The following is an 18,622-nucleotide window of genomic DNA, read 5'->3' as shown; positions in this document are numbered from 1 at the left end:
CTTCTCTTGGAAATCGAAACAATTACTATCCCAGTATCCTTGATTGACAGCTGTGTACAGTATACATGATTTAGCTTCAAAATGTGTGGCTGTGGATGGTCGTGGGATTTCCCCGTGCTATGTCCAGTTTCCTCCTACCATAATGCTGGCCGCCGTCATAAAAGTGAAATATTCTTTCTTCAGACAACAGCATAAAACACCTATCAAATACACAAATAAATAAACAAAGCGTGTGGCCAGTAGGTTATGAAATGCCACACATGAAATCTGACCTTTCTATCCACAGGTAGTTGCAATAATGTACCTCTCTCCTCTTCGAGTGGCGCGTACGCACCATGAGAATTACAACGCATTATGAGCTCTAAAATGTCAATCTACTGAGGACATTTATCAGTAAATATCTCCAAAAATAAACCACACTGCCATCCCAAAGTTACATAGAATATCTCTGGCATACATGCCCACTTACCAGTACCAACATATCCTGCTGACCAGCTCTCCTTTTCCCAGTTTTTGCCTTTTTCACCAGATTTCAGATCACAATGTATAAAACGAGTCTTGGGACATGCGTGTGCGTGCAGGAGTTTCAGCCGACACAAGAAGGGAGTGTCTGAGTCATGACTAGCCTCAAAGCCGTTGTTGCTGCTATCAATGTGAAATATGGACAAAAAAAACAAAAATGGGGAAACGGAGAGCAGGTCCGTGGAATTCTTTGGTGTTGGTAAGTTTGTATTTATGCTAGGATATTCTGTGAAACTTTGGGATGGATTATTTTTGAAGATAATGCCTGATAAATGTCCTCAATCAGAAGCTCAACATTTCAGAGCCCGTAACACACTGTAACTCTTGTGGCGTTTATGCGCATCTTGCAGAAGCGGGAGGTACATTACTGCAACTAATCCACAGGTTTCCATCTCCAAATACGGCAAATTATTGATATGTTATGGGATACTAATCACTGTGATCTGCCGGTGGACTGATCTAATCCCCTTGTCAGATCGAATTGTGTCTTTTATGGAGAAAATACGCGTTTATTAGACAAGTATCAGATTAGTATAAAAGGCAAAATCTGTAGAATAGCATCAGTAGAAGAGATGTGTGTCAATATCAATTAGTGGCAGAACGTTTTATTTCGAGACTATCCAGCGTAGTTAGGGTGGGGTTAGGAAGGCTGGCATTTGCAACCCTTTTCTAGGGTATATGACATAGCGTGGTATGGGCTAATTTGATACAAGGCTCATAAGTACAGCACTGAAATTAAGTTATAAGTCCGAGAACATTGACTAGATCTGGACGCGCCAACAGAAAAGGGTTTTGCGTTTAACATCTCCCTATCAATACATGTGATTACACTGTGAAGAGTGGTAAGACTTTGAACTTGTCGCTAAACTTGAACTGTCGTTAAACAGCGTGCGATATCATGTTTCACTTGGAAATCGAAACCGGCATAACCTCAACTTTGCCCACCTGACGCCATTTTGATATGTTGACCGCAAGTAGGCTGGTCTTTCCGGTAAACTTTTCCGGGTCAGTATAATTATCTCTGCTGCAGTTGGGTATATAAATTGATGATATGGTATAAATCTGTTGCTTTATGTACATAACAATAAAACTACTACAGTCTTTCAAGTCACTTGTTTGAAACAATATTACAAATGTTGTGGAAAAGGCGAAAGCCAGATGAGTTGTGGTTCTGAGATTTATATCATCGTAGCGCTAATCTCCGATTTTACGACATGTCGTACAATGGATGGAGATTGATTTTTGGCACCGCAAGAGAGAAACAACAACAACAGCACGAAAGGCACGTGTAGCGGTGTGTTAATGATGGATTGGCTGGTTTCTCGTATTTAACAATATTCTGGATTGTTTGACAAGATACCGTGCAAAGAAAATGGTTCTGCGAAAAGCTGTGATCGAACAACATACAAAAAATTTATGCAGAACATTGAAGAAACTTGGAAAACAAGAGATTTATCTAAGTCTAGATAAAATTTATGGCACTGGCAGTCGACGTCAATATTACATCATGTCGAATACACGGGACTCATTTCGAAGAACAGGTAAAGAAGGAAATTAGACATAGCTTACAGGAGTAATTATAGATACTTTGGAATTGGTAAGGCTGGGGGTGCTCTCCGACGTTGGCTCATTCAAGAGGCTGCTTTTTCACAACGTAGTCCAAGGCTGAACTGGACCGTCCAACCGCAACGCAAAGCTTCGCTCATATAGACTTCCACGCGGACAATTTCACTAAAAAAAATGGCCCGAACCCTGCCTTGTGTTTGCTCTCCACCAATTTGCTAAAACGCTGGAAAGTAATATGTCAAAGCCAGCAATGGTAAACCATCTTTCAACAGTAATCCAGCAGTTTAAACTTTCAAATCGGACAACTTCAGCGAACATCTGCCATGTTTGGAGTTGAACTTCAGGCAGGAGGATGAGCTGCAAAAATGCTATCCCACCCAACATTCTGTTTACAGGACCTGCAATTCTTAAGGAGAATGTTGGCTTGCCCGCACACACAACACCCCCATGTATGTTAGCTATTATAAAGACTAGGGTGCTGTCCACGTGTAAATTATTTCGTCACCATTCATGCTGCCCTGAATGAGGCTGGCCAAGTATGGAGGTGACCCTTTTCAGACGTAGTCCATGTGATAAAAGCATTTGACACAGTACATGCACATTCAACTATTACCGTGTTCATCCATCTTAATCACATCTAAAAAATACTTTCTATCACAACTTGAGTGGTCTAGTGGTTTAAGCATCCATCTGTAGACCAAAGGTGCTGCCTGATGAAAGTTCAGATCCAGAGATTTTTAAAACAAACAATGAAATGACTTTCTTAATTGTATGAACCCCGGCCAGTTGAGCACAGAAAACGCATGAATGACAGTGTCACTTGACAGAGACTGAGAATGAAGAACGTCTTATTTACACTGTTTTTCTTTGTATGCAAACTGAAGATCTCTCCATTCATTTTTAGCCAGTGAAAAATCAGTAAAAGTATGTGATTGTGGGAGAAAAATGACTTCAAAAGGCATGTGGAAATCAACATGTGTAAATAGCACCCTAGTCTTCACAAATCCCATATATTTTACTTGGTAACGGCACACTAGCCCCAAATTCTTGGCATGGCCTTCGCTGAAGTCGCAGCCATTTTCCGTTCACCACAGTTATCAGACTGACTTATGAAAATACTCCAACTCCTTTTCTTATACTGGCCTCGTTGGAGTTTTGGTGCTAACAGTGCTGACAAAGGCCCAGACCTTCGTTGAGTACAAAATTAACACTGTTAGCACTGAGGCTCCAACGGCGTTAGGGCAGTATAAGAAAAGGAGTTGGAATCTTTTGGGGCGAGGGATTGAAGAAAATTGTCATTCCTGGATGACAAAGAAGAGCCTATAATGGCTGATTCGTTTTTAAATAGTTTGCCTCCTCATGAAGCGACCAAATTGTCATAGAATTTCTGGTCAAAAAACTGCCTTAGATCTCTATATGATTAATCAAAATCAATGTTTTTCTTGCAGCATCGTCATCAGTAAGGCTACTATGTTCTAACCTGCCAGGAAGTCCAAAAGACTTGCAAGCTTGCCGATTTGTGCTTCATCATTTGACATTTAGAAACTCTGGTAGTGGTATACTAGGTGTGACTGGTGATGTCTTGTCTAACAATTGGCGCGGCCATGTGACAACATCAGCCTGGCCATGCTATCACTCTGCAGGTTACAGAACTGTAGGTGGCAGTTGTACAAAAGCAGTGTCCAGTGATCTCCAGTCCAACTTCTGGCATGGGCCTGTGACTGCCTCAGCCTGGCCATGCTATCACACGGCTGGTTACAGGACAGCTGCTGGCGACAGGACCCCAGCCGGGGGAAGAGACAACACAAATCTACCCACCAAGGGTCAGAGATCAAAGACAGAGGACAGAGAGAGAGATGATGACTCTGACAAAGGGGACAAAGACAAACCTGCAGAGTCCAGCTCATCAGGAAGCATCTTTCAGCGGTTCAAGCAAGCTTACAAAGAACATGGCAAGATACTTGTGGGGGTTCACCTGGTCACCTCATTGGTCTGGTCTGGATCTTTCTACTACGCTGCTTCAAAGTAAGTGTGTGTCACATTTATTGTCATCAGTTTTTTTTTACCAGAATCTAAATGGATTCCCATAGGTTTGTTATAGGAAAAATCCACAGCAATCTAGACCAAAACTAGACCAAAAACTAGGGCCACAAAAGCTGAGGATTGTTTCAAGTGGATTCTTAACATTAGCGTTGTAAAACACTGATGTCCACTTGTCCAAAGGGGTTTGGTTGTTGGGAATTGGAAGTTTGAGAAGAATTAGTGGTTTTGTATAAATTATTTTGATGACATCAAGAGACTCTGAATCTGGATGACTGTAGCTCTGTTTTATGAGAATCACGTTGAGAATTAAATTGCCAGATTCCTGTTCAAGTTACGTAAAAGGCCCTGGCATTGGGTCGGCGGGCTTTATACATAATTTTTTGGAGAAATAATATTTATTTTCAAAGGGGATATATGTGTGAGAAGGTCTGCTAGCAACCTGCAGATTGTTGTAGGTTTTCTCCGGGCTCTGCTCGGTTTCCTCCCACCATAATGCTGCATGCCGTTGTTTAAGTGAAATATTCTTGAGAATGGCGTATAACACCAATCAACATAATCATGCTGGGTTTCCTTTATGAAGCAGTTGCAGTGTAAAATCACCTTAAAGTGTACATTATGTCTCTAATTAAATAAAGTGTGCATTAATTCAAAGTATGATGATTTATTATAGATATATGTGCTTGTATAATTGTTTTTGAAAATTTGTTTATTTTATTGATTTTATACTCTCATATATTGTTTTGAGAAAACAGACATACAACAAAATGGTTTATTTGTTGACTAGTGATATTTGTTGGTCTTCAGTACCATTCCTTCTCTATAATTACAGACACTCGCTAATTGAGACACTCAAGAAGTAAGTGGGTAGATCACAGAAGTCTCCCATGAAGCCCTCACAGGGGGTGATATTGACATGCCAGCTGGCCCAGCTGGAGTATATGCCTACCCTGGCCTATAAAGCCAGGCTTTCCTAACAGCTTGTACACTGCAACTCCCAGTGTCATTTTTTACTATACACTGTTGTTTTAAAAAGCAAAAATGAGACAAAAATATTAATACCAGAACATCAACATAGTGAAAATATGTCTTTGCCATTTCCCTACCCAAAACTCTCACCATGTCGTTTTTCCCTGCTGTGTTTTACAAACTATGCTATCCTATTTTTAAAGTGGATGGTTGTGTGGCATTATTTACAGGGGAACATGCAACACCCTAACGCATGAGGTATTATATCTGCAGGATTGTCTTGAATCTACCGATCGCTTGTCTTCCTCCCCACTTGTGTTTGTGGCCCATATAAGAATGGAACATGGATGATTGGCGTTTGATCATTGAATTAACAATGCTGCCTTACAAATGTGGATAAAAGACCTGAAGCTCGAGTATCCAACTTGAAAGAGAGGGGTCGGACACTCAGCAGTGTTAAGCTATCACATAGATACTTGTTAACAGAGTGATATTAGTGGGTGTTTAGCTATCACATAAATACCTGTGAACAGAGTGATATTAGTGGGTGTTTAGCTATCACATATATACTTGTTAACAGAGTGTTATTAGTGGGTGTTCAGCAATTACATAAATACTTGTAACAGAGTGATATTAGTGGGTGTTTAGCTATCACATAGACATAGATACTTGTTAACAGAGTGATATTGGTGGGTGTTTAGCTATCACATAAATGCTTGTTAACAGAGTGATATTAGTGGGTGTTTAGCTATCATGTAAATACTTGTTAAGTAAGTGATATTGGTGGGTGTTTAGCTATGACATAAATACTTGTTAACAAAGTGATATTTGTGGGTGTTTAGCTTTTACATAGATACTTGTTATCAGAGTGATATTAGTGGGTGTTTAGCTATCACATAGATACTTGCAAACAGAGTGATATTAGTGGGTGTTCAGCAGTCACATAAATACTTGTCAACAGATTGATATTAGTTAACAGGTTGAGATATGTGGATGTTTAGCAATCACATAAATACACGTTAGCGGAGTGATATTAGTGGGTGTTCAGCAATCACATAAATACTTGTTCACGGTGACATTTGTGGGCGTTCCACTATTACATAAATACTTGTTAACAGGGTGAGATATGTGGATGTTTAGCAATCACATAAATACACGTTAGCGGAGTGATATTAGTGGGTGTTCAGCAATCACATAAATACTTGTTCACGGTGACATTTGTGGGCGTTCCACTATTACATAAATACTTGTTAACAGGGTGAGATATGTGGATGTTTAGCAATCACATAAATACACGTTAGCGGAGTGATATTAGTGGGTGTTCAGCAATCACATAAATATTTGTGAACAGAGTGATATTAGTGGATGTTCAGCAATTCATAAATACTTCTTAACAGTGATATTTGTGGTGTTCAGCAATTAGATAAATACCTGTTAACAGAGTGGGTTTAAAGCAATTACATAAATATGATATTTGTGGGTGTTCACTACCAGTGCAGTTAAGTAGATTTCTAATGGTCCACTTTTTACTTTACAGAGGGATAAATGTGGTGCCCTGGTTGGAGTATATAGGCATTAGTGAGACCATCATCAAGCCATTCCGGTCGCCCAATGTGGGGAACATCGCCATGGCTTACCTTATGTACAAGCTTGCCACACCTGCCCGTTATACTGTCACCATAGGGGGTACCAACATGGTGATTCGTTACATGCGGAGGACTGGACGGCTGGACCCTATACCAGAAGGAGACTCCATTAGAGAACTGTACAAAGAGGGAAAGAGAGAAATACGAAAGAAGCAGCCTCTTGTAATACCCAAACAACGTGTTAAACATCATAAAAAATTAAAATAAATGACAATATTCCCAAGTTATTAGAAATCAAGTAAATGTACTTGGGGGTCTTTGTGCTGCTGAAACTGATTTGGCATGTCTGTAAAAAGTGTGGATTTGGTATGATATCAAAAGTGGACAGTGAAATATTTTTGATGTGGCACCTGTTTTGCATAGTCGTAGTACTCCTAAAATCCTTGGAAATATCTGCTTTGTTACAAGGACATGATTCATAGTCTGTCCCAATCTGCATTCAAGACATAAGTTTGCAGTGTTGTGCACTTCCCAAAATGGATGTGCAGCAAGAAGTGTCATTGTCATGGTAACATGTCAGCAGTTGGTGACTTGTGTTGTTGTTGCATGAGTCTCTGACATATAGGGGTGTTGCAGAATGTTCAGTGAACTGAGTGACATTATGTACACAAACCCATGAAAAAGTGTTTTTTTCACAGCATGTTTGTATGAAAATTGAAACAATATGATTCTTAAATGTGACTATAAGTCTGCGTAAACAGTGGGTAATGGGAAAATGGAAAATTATACGTTGCTCTGGATAGGTGAATAGCATAACCCAGAATTGTCTGGTGCTGAGGTTTTGAGGTGTTGAGATACTGAAGTATCAAAGTGCTAAGGTGCATAGATTTTAGTGCTAGTTCAAGCCAGAAGTGTGAAACAATACAATGTAGCCATGTCTGCCAGCAGTTGTTTTGAGGTCAGAATCAGGCACAGTAACCTTCTTGACCTCAGAAAACTTATCACACATGGAAAATATGGCCAAACATTATTGACTGGCTCCTGATTTTATACCTGTCTTTTGTTGTTGAATGAGAGCATCAGTTAAAGAACCAGCCTGCTCTTCACAGGTAGCAGACGGAATGTTTAAGACTGGATGAATGAAGCCTTTCCAAACACAAGTGCCATGGCAAACAAGTTATAATGCCTAATTCCATTTAACCAGTGTAGAAGATGAAGTGTTCTGAGAAACAAAAATCTTCACTATCTCTGGGCTAGTTTCACACTTACACCATGTCTTTGTTATGTTTGTTCAGAGAGTATTTGTGGCTTTGATCAGTGGATTATGTATAACCCAGTGTGTATACAGGTGTGTTATTGATTATTCTGTGATTAATTTTTAATAATACCAGGTAAGATGGTACGATTTTATCCCCCAGGTTTTGTGACTTGTGATAAGTGCACTTGTGCATCACTGTAAATAAATGAGAATAAATTAAGCTTATTGAAGTGCTGCAGTGGAACATAATATGTATTGTGTGCTGGGCTGTCAAAATTGAGACCTATACTACCAGCACCCAAACTTTCACCTCCTGCATTATAGGCATTTAAATCAACCATGGTTTTTCTTCCTAGGTTGACCTGTTTGAGAGGTGTATTTGTGGAGGCCGGGGATTTTCTGATGTAAACTGACAAATGAATGACTATATAACAATATGCATATTCGTGTGTGGATTGACTTAAATACATTTGCTAAAGACAATTGGATTTGAAATCATTATTCATTTATATTTTCCGGAATTCATTCCTGTGTATGAGAGCGATCATCCAGTTTGGTAGTCAGCATAACGTATCACCCACAGTAGGCTGCCCGATTATCTGAAGTGCTAAATCTCTCTAGCAAATCTGGCGAACACACAGTCGTATGTTAAGTCCTTATGCCTATTCCACAAAGCGATTTCTGAATTAAGCAAACTTTCAAATACAATTTTGTAGGTATCTTTTGGGCCCAAGAAATTTTTGACCACCTCATAAAAGTTATTCGATAACAAATGTGCAATAACTTCTCTGACCAAATAATAAGCATTTTGGAATGGCCTCAGGACACTACGAAATCTCAGCTGTGCATGTGCATGGATGTAGGTGCAGGACACTACGAAATCTCAGCTATGCGTGTGCATAGATGTAGGTGCAGGCACTGTGTACGCCAAGTCTCAGTTGTGAGTGGGTGTAGATGTAGGTGCATGGCACTGTGTACGCCAAGTCTCAGTTGTGCATGTGCGGAGATGTAGGTGCATGGCACTGTGTACGCCAAGTCTGTTGTGATTGTGTGTAGATGTAGGTGCAGGCACTGTGTACGCCAAGTCTCAGTTGTGTGTGTGCGTAGATGTAGGTGCATGGCACTGTGTACGCCAAGTCTGTTGTGATTGTGTGTAGATGTGGGTGCAGGCACTGTGTACGCCAAATCTCAGTTGTGTGTGTGCGTAGATGTAGGTGCATGGCACTGTGTACGCCAAGTCTCATTTGTGAGTGTGTGTAGATGTAGGTGCATGGCACTGTGTACGCCAAGTCTCAGTTGTGAGTGTGTGTAGATGTAGGTGCATGGCACTGTGTACGCCAAGTCTCAGTTGTGAGTGTGCATAGATGTAGGCGCAAACACTGTGTACACCAAGTCTCATTTGTGAGTGTGTGTAGATGTAGGTGCATGGCACTGTGTACGCCAAGTCTCAGTTGTGTGTGTGCGGAGATGTAGGTGCATGGCACTGTGTACGCCAAGTCTGTTGTGATTGTGTGTAGATGTAGGTGCAGGCACTGTGTACGCCAAGTCTCAGTTGTGTGTGTGCGTAGATGTAGGTGCAGGCACTGTGTACGCCAAATCTCAGTTGTGTGTGTGTGTAGATGTAGGTGCATGGCACTGTGTACGTCAAATCTCATTTGTGAGTGTGTGTAGATGTAGGTGCATGGCACTGTGTACGCCAAGTCTCAGTTGTGTGTGTGCGTAGATGTAGGTGCAGGCACTGTGTACGCCAAGTCTCAGTTGTGTGTGTGCGTAGATGTAGGTGCAGGCACTGTGTACGCCAAGTCTCAGTTGTGTGTGTGCATAGATGTAGGTGCAGGCACTGTGTACGCCAAATCTCAGTTGTGTGTGTGTGTAGATGTAGGTGCATGGCACTGTGTACGTCAAATCTCATTTGTGAGTGTGTGTAGATGTAGGTGCATGGCACTGTGTACGCCAAGTCTCAGTTGTGTGTGTGCGTAGATGTGGGTGCATGGCACTGTGTACGCCAAGTGTCAGTTGTGCGTGTGCATAGATGTAGGCGCAAACACTGTGTACGCCAAGTCTCAGCTGTGAGTGTGTGTAGATGTAGGTGCAAGCACTGTGTACGCCAAGTCTCAGTTGTGTGTGTGCGTAGATGTAGGTCCAGGCACTGTGTACGGGAAGTCTCAGTTGTGTGCGTACGTAGATGTACATGTAGGTGCATGGCACTGTGCGCGCCAAGTTTCGGTTGTGCATGTGCATAGATGTAGGTGCAGGCAATGAGTACAACAGGCCTCAGTTGTGTGTGTGCGTAGATGTAGGTGCAGGCACTGTGTACAGCAAGTCTCAGTTGTACGTGTGCGTAGATGTACATGTAGGTGCACGCACTGTGTACGCCAAGTGTCAGTTGTACGTGTGCGTAGATGTAGGCGCAGGCACTGTGTACGCCAAGTCTCAGTTGTGCGTGTGCGAAGATATAGGGGCATGGCACTGTATACACCAAGTCTTGAGTTATGTGTGTGTGTAGATGTACATGTAGGTGCATGGCATTGTGTGCCCCAAGTCTCATTTGTGAGTGTGTGTAGATGTAGGTGCAGGTACTGTGTATGGCAAGTCTTAGTTGTACGTGTGCGTAGATGTAGGTGCATGGCACTGTGCACGCCAAGTCTCAGTTGTGTGTGTGCACAGATGTAGGTGCAGGCACTGTGTACGCCAAATCTCAGTTGTGTGTATGCGTAGATGTAGGTGCAGGCACTGTGCATGCCAACTCTCAGTGGTGTGTGTACATAGATGTAGGTGCATGGCACTGTGTACGCCAAGTCTCAGTTGTGCGTGTGTGTAGATGTAGGTGCATGGTACTATGTACTCCAAGTCTCAGTTGTGTGTGTGCGTAGATGTACACGTAGGTGCATGTCACTGTACGCCAAGTCACAGTTGTGCGTGTAAGTGTAGACGTAGTTGCAGGCACTGTGTACGCCAAGCCTCAATTGTGCGTGTTCATAGATGTAGGTGCAGGCACTGAGTACACCAAGTCTCAGTTGTGCGTGTTCATAAATGTAGGTGCAGGCACTGAGTACACCAAGTCTCAGTTGTGTGTGTGCGTAGATGTAGGTGCATTGCACTGTGTAGTCAGTCCAGAATTTACAAGGGCGAGGAACAAAAAGATTGGCGGACTGCCGCATAGAAATGGCTCCAGTCTTCAACTTGTATTAACTTAATGAACAGCCGCGACATCTGAAAGCCCTGTCCTCTTATCTGTTGTTGATCACCATAAGACATACAAATTTATACTGTCATCATCTTTGAATGAGGGGGCATCCGTGGCTCAGTCGGTTAAAGCGCTAGCGCAGCGTAATGACCCAGGAGTCTCTCACCAATGCGGTCGCTTTGAGTTCAAGTCCAGCTCATGCTGGCTTACTCTCCGGCCTACTTGAGAAGGTCTGACAGCAACCTGCGGATGATCGTGGGTTTCCCCTGGGCTCTGCCCGGTTTCCACCCACCATAATGCTGACCGCCGTCGTATAAGTGAAATACTCTTCAGTACGACGTAAAACACCAATCAAAAAAAAATCTTTGAATGAGCATGGTAGTCACCATGATATGTGGTGTTGCGTCTGAAGGGATCTGTGTGGCCGAGTGTTAGCGTGGCGCGTCGTAATGACACAGGAGTGGCAAACAATGCGATCGCTGTCAGTTCAAATGCAGCTCATGGTGGTTTCATAGCTCTGGGGCTGTAAGTGGTTCAGCGGTCTGGCACCAAATTGTGGATGGTCATGGGTTTTTTCCTCGGTTTCCTTTGACAATAGTGCTGGCTGCCGTTGTGTCCGTGAAATATTATTGAGTACTTCGTAAGTAGTAGATCAGGTCGATTTTGCCGCCCCTGGGTTATTCTTATGGGCGGGTGAGGGGAGGCCGTTACTGTTCTATCACAACATTGATGTCACCAAAGGCTTCCGCATCCATGTGCGAGGGTGTATCGTCGCCTTTTATTAAAACTTTGGGCAGCGCTACCAAAAGGAGATCACCATACCGGTAGACGCCTGGGAGACTCGCCTGCAGCTTCGAGCAGGCGCGAACATGCCATGCCAGCCAATGCTCCACCTACGGTTGATGGAAAGCGACTCACTCGCCTTACTGAGGATGTGTTGGTCAGTTTTTCGCCAACATGCCCAAATCAGCGCTTAAACGAGGGCAAAGTGCTCAGCAGTTTCCAGGCCAAAGTCGAAACAGACCAATGGGCTGAGGGTAAAGGTCCCCCCTCCCCATCGTGAAAGGCAATTCCGTCGTTCAGCGGATTTTCACTGGGGTGTATCATGTCAAAGGCGTAAGTAAGTACCAATTTTTGTTTCTTTTATTTATAACCTTACACCTAGTTATGTTTTGTTTTGTAGGTTATATCCATGTGTATAGCTATAACATAACCCCCCCCCCCCCACCAGCATATAACTACTGTTGTTGTTGTTTTTTTAGCTATGTTCACTTCAGATGGTAATATGTATCACATTTGGTGACTAAAGATATGTTACCATTTTTCTGTTAAAACAGACGAAAGACAACACCAAGACCACCTACGAAGGAAGAATAATGTAAGGAGCAACGGTGAACAATGCCAGACCACCCTTACCACGTCCCACTGCCGCAGCCAACCCTCAGGGGGACACCGTCTGCACTTTGAACATGCGATGGTGTGCATATCGGTATATTGTCAATGTCCATCATTACATTAATAATCAACTGCACTTGAACGATCCGTGATATTTTCTCTGAATTTTGACGGCGAATGGAACTTTGTGATTGTTTTTTTGTTTGAAACCACGGATTGAACATTGACCTTCCATTGAGATTTGACCTCACCTTGAACTTTCACCTCATATTGAACTTTGGCTGATTCATGATGAGTGATACGTTTTTTTTTCGTTTCTCCAGTTCCTGTAGTTTATTTTGTGATGCACAAGTAAAAAAACAGTTGAGACATAGATGCTGTGTTTGTTGTTGTTCTTATTGTTGTTGACATATGCGGTATACAGGTATACCCATGATGTGACGATTTTATAGAGGTGGTCATTTTGATTGATGGAGTGGTATGTTTCGTGGGTAGTTCTTATCTTAGGCTAGCTCGTTGATTAGGAGGCTTTGTCCACAAAACCCGCATAAGACGCATGGTATCAAGCAGGTGTGGCCATTACCTACCTAGCCAAGGATACTTGACGTTCGTCAAAATAAAGTCAACTGCTTTAGGATGGGAAGGTTTAGTCAGGGTTGTCACGGATCTCAAAGGGTACAAAGACGTGGTTCGTGCCATGTTCGAAGACGTTTACGTGAACGAGGGTCGGTTCAACGTCCTCCGTGCGTTCACGAAAGATGTGTGTAACCGTGTGGAGGATGGTTGTTTTATTTATTTGATTGGTGTTTTACGCCGTACTCAAAAATATTTCACCAGCATTATGGTGGGAGGAAACCGGGCAGAGCCCGGGGGAGACCCACGACCATCCGCAGGTTGTGCCAGACCTTCCCACATACGGCTGCAGAGGGTCGAGGATGATAATGTCATCCTCAACTACGATGACTACACCCTCCTACGAAAACTGATTGCCCTCCAACGTCCGTACGACCCGTCGCCCACACTCCAGCATCCTACCCAGCGTGAGTCATCTCCCACGGTCTCACCTTCCGTGGTGGTCTCATCCCTAGCCGTCTGTATCACCAGCGCTATCCAGGGCTGGTTGACGGTACGGTATAAAATAAGTGCCTGTGCAGTGTTCTCCAGTCCAGTTCTGCCGTCATGACTCATCGTCAGCGTTCACGCACCACCCGAGTTCGAGTTCGAACCCTCACAAGGAAAAAACATTTTTGACAGCATTACTACAGTCCGATATGAATTGTACTACCAGCCTGATAGCCCCGTCGCCTACAGGGTGGTGAAGCCGTGAGCACGGATACGGGCGTCGGGTAAAGGCCTGGTTGGCCGAACAGACGTATACGCTCCATCGCCCAGCCCGGCGTCACTATACCTGTAAAGGGGTCATCAACAGTGGGTGGGATCAACAGACAGTGGTTAGCGGATTTGGTGGATATGAGTATATTTGTCAAATATAATGATGGGATTCTTTACCCGTTGACGTGCATAGACATTCTTTCTAAATACCCTTGGGTGGTGCCCATCCGCACCAAGACTGGGGCTAATCTCATCGACGCATTCACGAACATCTCCAAAAGCGGGCGCACCCCCTCCCCTCTCTTGTTCCTACAAGAGACGAGGGAAAAGAATTTCTGAATAAACTCTGTCAAGCATTTTTAAAGGAGAATGGGTTGTTCTTCCATACCTTTAACGAAACGAAAGCCTCGGTGGTCGAACGGTTCAATCGCACGTTAAAAGGGCGCATGTACAAACACTTTGCGGCCAACAAGGCGCGGTCGACTTTACCGTTATGACGTGGGAGACCTCGCCCGTATCAGTAAAGTCAAGGGGACTTTTGAGAAATCCTACCTCCTCAACTGGAGTCATCCTTCGTCGTCATCCCAGAGAGCCTGTGGTTTATACTTTGGAGGACTTAAACGAGGAGAGGTTGGAGAGGACGTTTTAGAAGACGGAACTCCAACCCGTGAAGACGTTCCTGGAGACGTACTGCCGAGTGGAAACCGTGTTAGATACAAAGGAAGAGCTGGGCAAAACGTACCACTTGGTCAAGTGGCGTGACTGTCCAGCTAGTTTTAATTTTTGGGTACCTGTGACGGATGTGAAACGTATTTAAACTTTGACCCACTTTCTCCAACACAGTCTTCGCCACGATGCCTGGGTGTTTAGACCAGTGCATGCAAAGCCATCGAGAGAACAAAGGTGCCGCAGCCGCCGTTATTGTGATTCTCTTGTACATCGGTCTAGGTGGGTTTGCTGGAGAACTCAGTGCCCTACTCACCCAAGAACAAGTCCTTCAAGATCGATTGAACAGGACGTGCCTCCGGGTGTTTCAATCAGCGTTTGTCGGGATCACACCACCACCACCACCTCCATCACCACCACCATCACCATCTTTAACGGTGAAGGACATCTCGTCACCGAATCTACCTCGCATTCACGACCCAACTGACGACTCCCTTGTCCACTTCCGTTCACCCCAGAATCCGCCCTATCTAGCGGCCTGACATCAGTTCAGCCCAGTCCATCCCAACATCCCAATCACCCCACCGAGTTCATCCGCCCATGACGACTCAACCACTCAAATTCAGTTCAACGACGATCCTACCCGAGGTTATCCAGTCCTACGGCGTTCAATCCGGAGGAACGGACCCTGATGATCGTGGGTGACTTGATGGCCCAAGCGGAAGATCGTGTAACGGCACTCTTTACCTAGAGGAGTCACCATCAAGGGGAATATAAGCGTGATTTACACCGTGCAGAATCTGTTAACCAAAAGCAAAGACTATCGCACCATCAGCTTAAACGCCCACTATTTGGTGATGTTCAAAACCCCCAAAGATACATCCCAGATCACGACAATAGCCAGGCAAATGGTGCTGGGGAAGAGGCCTTTAAAGATATCTTCACTTCCGAGCCATATGAGTATTTGCTATTGGATTTTAAGCTAACCAAAAGCCGATGTTCGTTTGCGGACGCACGTTTTTCCGGACGAAATCCAGTACGCCTATCTGCCAAAGGCATAAAACCTTCCCACACCTCACAGACCCAATCTGTGTAAAAGGAGATGACAGTCATGTCAGTCAGTCTACGCCGCTTCGCCCCTTTGTTGAAACACCTGGCCAATGGCAATTCTGAGATTCTGAATTCTGATTCTGAGATGAACGTTGCCGTTGTGAATGTGTTAAAACTGTGTTAAATGGGAACGTTCCCCTCACCCTGCCTTAGAAGTCACGATTGCGGCTTTACATGCTCGTGAAGGAGAATGTCTCGCTGCATCGCGAGCGCCCAACTTTACAAAAAGGCGGGCTTAGCGGTGCCTTTTACCCTCATCCTCACCTCCCTTCCGGCCTGTGTCCGCAGTGGATTGTTTCGTGGTCGTTAGATCAAGAGCATGGCACATTTCAAAATGATGGCCGTTGTCGAACCCCGACGGTTAGTGGGGTTTATTTGGATGGGGCAACACAAAAGAGCAAAAGAACCGATGAGAACACCCTGCGACATCTCTGGCTAACCACAATGGCCTTACTCCCCCTGGTCAACAGTGAATTTGATTTGTGGACTTCACCATCGGCTCAAACCAGTGTACAAGAAGGATGTTGGGATACCTACAGCCCCATTGCCAGCAGACGGTTTCCATGGAATTTTTCATCGCCAGCGGGGATCAGGACACTTACTTGGACTTGGCTAACACGCATTTTTACGTGCGAGCCAAAGTGGAGAATGGCAAAGAGGAGACACTCGCGGAGGGCGATCCGGTGGCACGGATCAGTCTATCGTTGCATGCTAAGTAGCACCAAGTGGACGTCTCCATCAGTGACAACCTCGTCAGTGCCTTCCCCAACATGTACCCCTATCGGGCGTACATCGAGACTGCTTCTGCTGACCTACGGCAATGAGGCCAAAAACACCCATTTGTCCGTTTGCAGTATGATTTATTTATTTATTTATTTATTTGATGGGTGTTTTACGCCGTACTCAAGAATATTTCACTTATACGACGGCGGCCAGCATTATGGTGGGTGGAAAGCAGGCACAGCCCGGGGGAAACCCACGACCATCCGCAGGTTGCTGAAAGACCTTCCCACTTACGGCCGAAGAGGAAACCAGCATGAGCTGGACTTGAACTCACAGCGACCGCATTGGTGAGAGGCTCCTGGGTCATTACGCTGCGCTAGCGCGCTAACCGACTGAGCCACGGAGGCCCCCACCGTTTGCAGTATGAGCACACCCCCGCACAGATGGACGGGCAACAGAAACGACGGGTTTAGGAAACGGCATTTCCTGGCAGCGAGGAGCAAGTCGATCGATATGATGGGACGGTTTCATTGTGACTTTACAAGAGCCCTATTTGTTGAATACCGTCTCCTTTCGACTGCGCCTGACACCTGCCAAGGACGCGTTTGCCAATGTCGACGTGGCAGGTCGGGGAAGGAGAGAGTAGAAGACCTGCTGATTTAAAGACTTTTGAAAAGTCATCCCCGGTGTACACGTGGGACATTTAAAAGCTCTGGAGAACGCCCTAGCCAAGTACCCGATCCGTCACGTCCTGACTGAATGTTTCTCCGCGGCCCAGGGGCATACCAGCGTCAACGAACAAAAATTGATTTGGGGGAGACCCCAAACGCCTGATTACAGGCTCTCTTTGGAACACCGCGTTTGACGGAGTGTACTCTAAAACCCCCTTCAATTTTCAATATTTCTACATTAACTACGTGGCCTTGCACATGGGAGGGCGTGAGGTTCCGGCCAAAACACTCACCCCAGACTTTGTCTCGGACAGTTACATCCGGTCTTACATGAGCTTGTTTACAGGCACTGGAATCACTGAAATGGACACCGGTATCGGCATCACGCCGGAAGGTTATGAGGGAGGGTACACCTTGTTCTGCTTTAGCCTGACCACCGGCCAGCGCGATGATCATCGGTTGAATATGGTGCAAAAGGGTGATCTGCGTTTGAAAATGCGGTTTAATCAGGCCTTAGTTCAAACCATCAACGTGATCTGTTACGCCGAGTTTGAGAACATTATTGATACTGACAAGAGCCGTAACGTCTTGTGTGATTTCAGCGGCTAAACATGATTCTTAGGTAGATCCTTACCCACGGGACATGATACCAGGGGTCCTCCCATGGAATGACCACTCTGCAGGAATGCCCCAACGTCCCGTCATGTATATTGTCAACACCGATCTATGCCACCGGCCTGGGGAACATTGGGTGGCTTTGTTCCTGGCTACGTTACCTTACCTGGCGAGATGGATAGATTCCGGCACGGACCATTGGCAATGGAACGCCCGACTGGTACAAAGTTTCGATGCAGCCGTGTGTCGACAATATTGCGTGTATATCTTTTTACAGCGCGCTCGCGGACGTTCTTGGAACTGTTTTCTTGGTACGTTTGAATCCCCAACTACCAAACATGACAACGATCTGTTGGTATTTATTTCACTTATTCCACGGCGGCCAGCATTATGATGGGAGAAAACCAGGCAGAGCCCGGTGAAAACCCACGATTTCCGCACGGCCGAAGAGAAAGCCAGCATGGCCTGAGCTTGAGCTCACAGCGACCGCATTGGTAATAGGCTCCTAGGTCATTATGCTGCGCTAGCGCGCTAACCAACTGAGCCACGGAGGCCCCCCGATCTGTTGGTATATACCTAAAACCGATTAGGCGAAATGCGAATAGCGGTCCAGATGGAATAGTGCTCTCACCATGTATCAGTCGAATTAACACAAGGATACACATATGCCACTAGCAGAACACAATTATAAAACGTATGTTACATTTTATTTTATGCTTATATTTTTTATTTTAGATTTTTATTTATCAGTATTTCGGTACTTTATCAATATTTCGGTACTTTCTCTTTGATCGGTTTAATGCTGCTTCAGTGGCGGGTACTTCTGCCATAGTCTCAATCCAAACGTCGTCCAGCTTATCAAGTGGCACTAGGGATAAAACACTCATAAGGCGAACGAACTTTCGTAAAGCTTTCTATCGGTCTGGTAGAGTCTCTGGAGGCCCTGCTTCTAGACTTGTCGTCATATGCATTGCGTATAATG

At 44.6% G+C, this 18,622-nt stretch overlaps 1 protein-coding gene across 1 annotated transcript; it reads left to right on the top strand.

The window, feature by feature from the left end:
* The first annotated feature begins 1,805 nt into the window (after positions 1 to 1,805).
* On the top strand, positions 1,806 to 8,588 carry LOC135475442 (uncharacterized). The gene is made up of 3 exons (XM_064755344.1): positions 1,806 to 2,063; positions 3,537 to 4,113; positions 6,635 to 8,588. Exons 1-3 carry the CDS (start codon positions 1,895 to 1,897, stop codon positions 6,948 to 6,950), a joined length of 1,062 nt encoding a protein of 353 aa, XP_064611414.1. The 5' UTR covers positions 1,806 to 1,894; the 3' UTR covers positions 6,951 to 8,588.
* Positions 8,589 to 18,622: the final 10,034 nt, after the last annotated feature.

Source organism: Liolophura sinensis, chromosome 9, assembly GCF_032854445.1.
Source record: "Liolophura sinensis isolate JHLJ2023 chromosome 9, CUHK_Ljap_v2, whole genome shotgun sequence".
Taxonomy (NCBI): Eukaryota; Metazoa; Mollusca; class Polyplacophora; order Chitonida; family Chitonidae; genus Liolophura; species Liolophura sinensis.
Note: the sequence above shows the minus strand (reverse complement) of the source record. Positions and strands in the feature narration are given on the sequence as shown.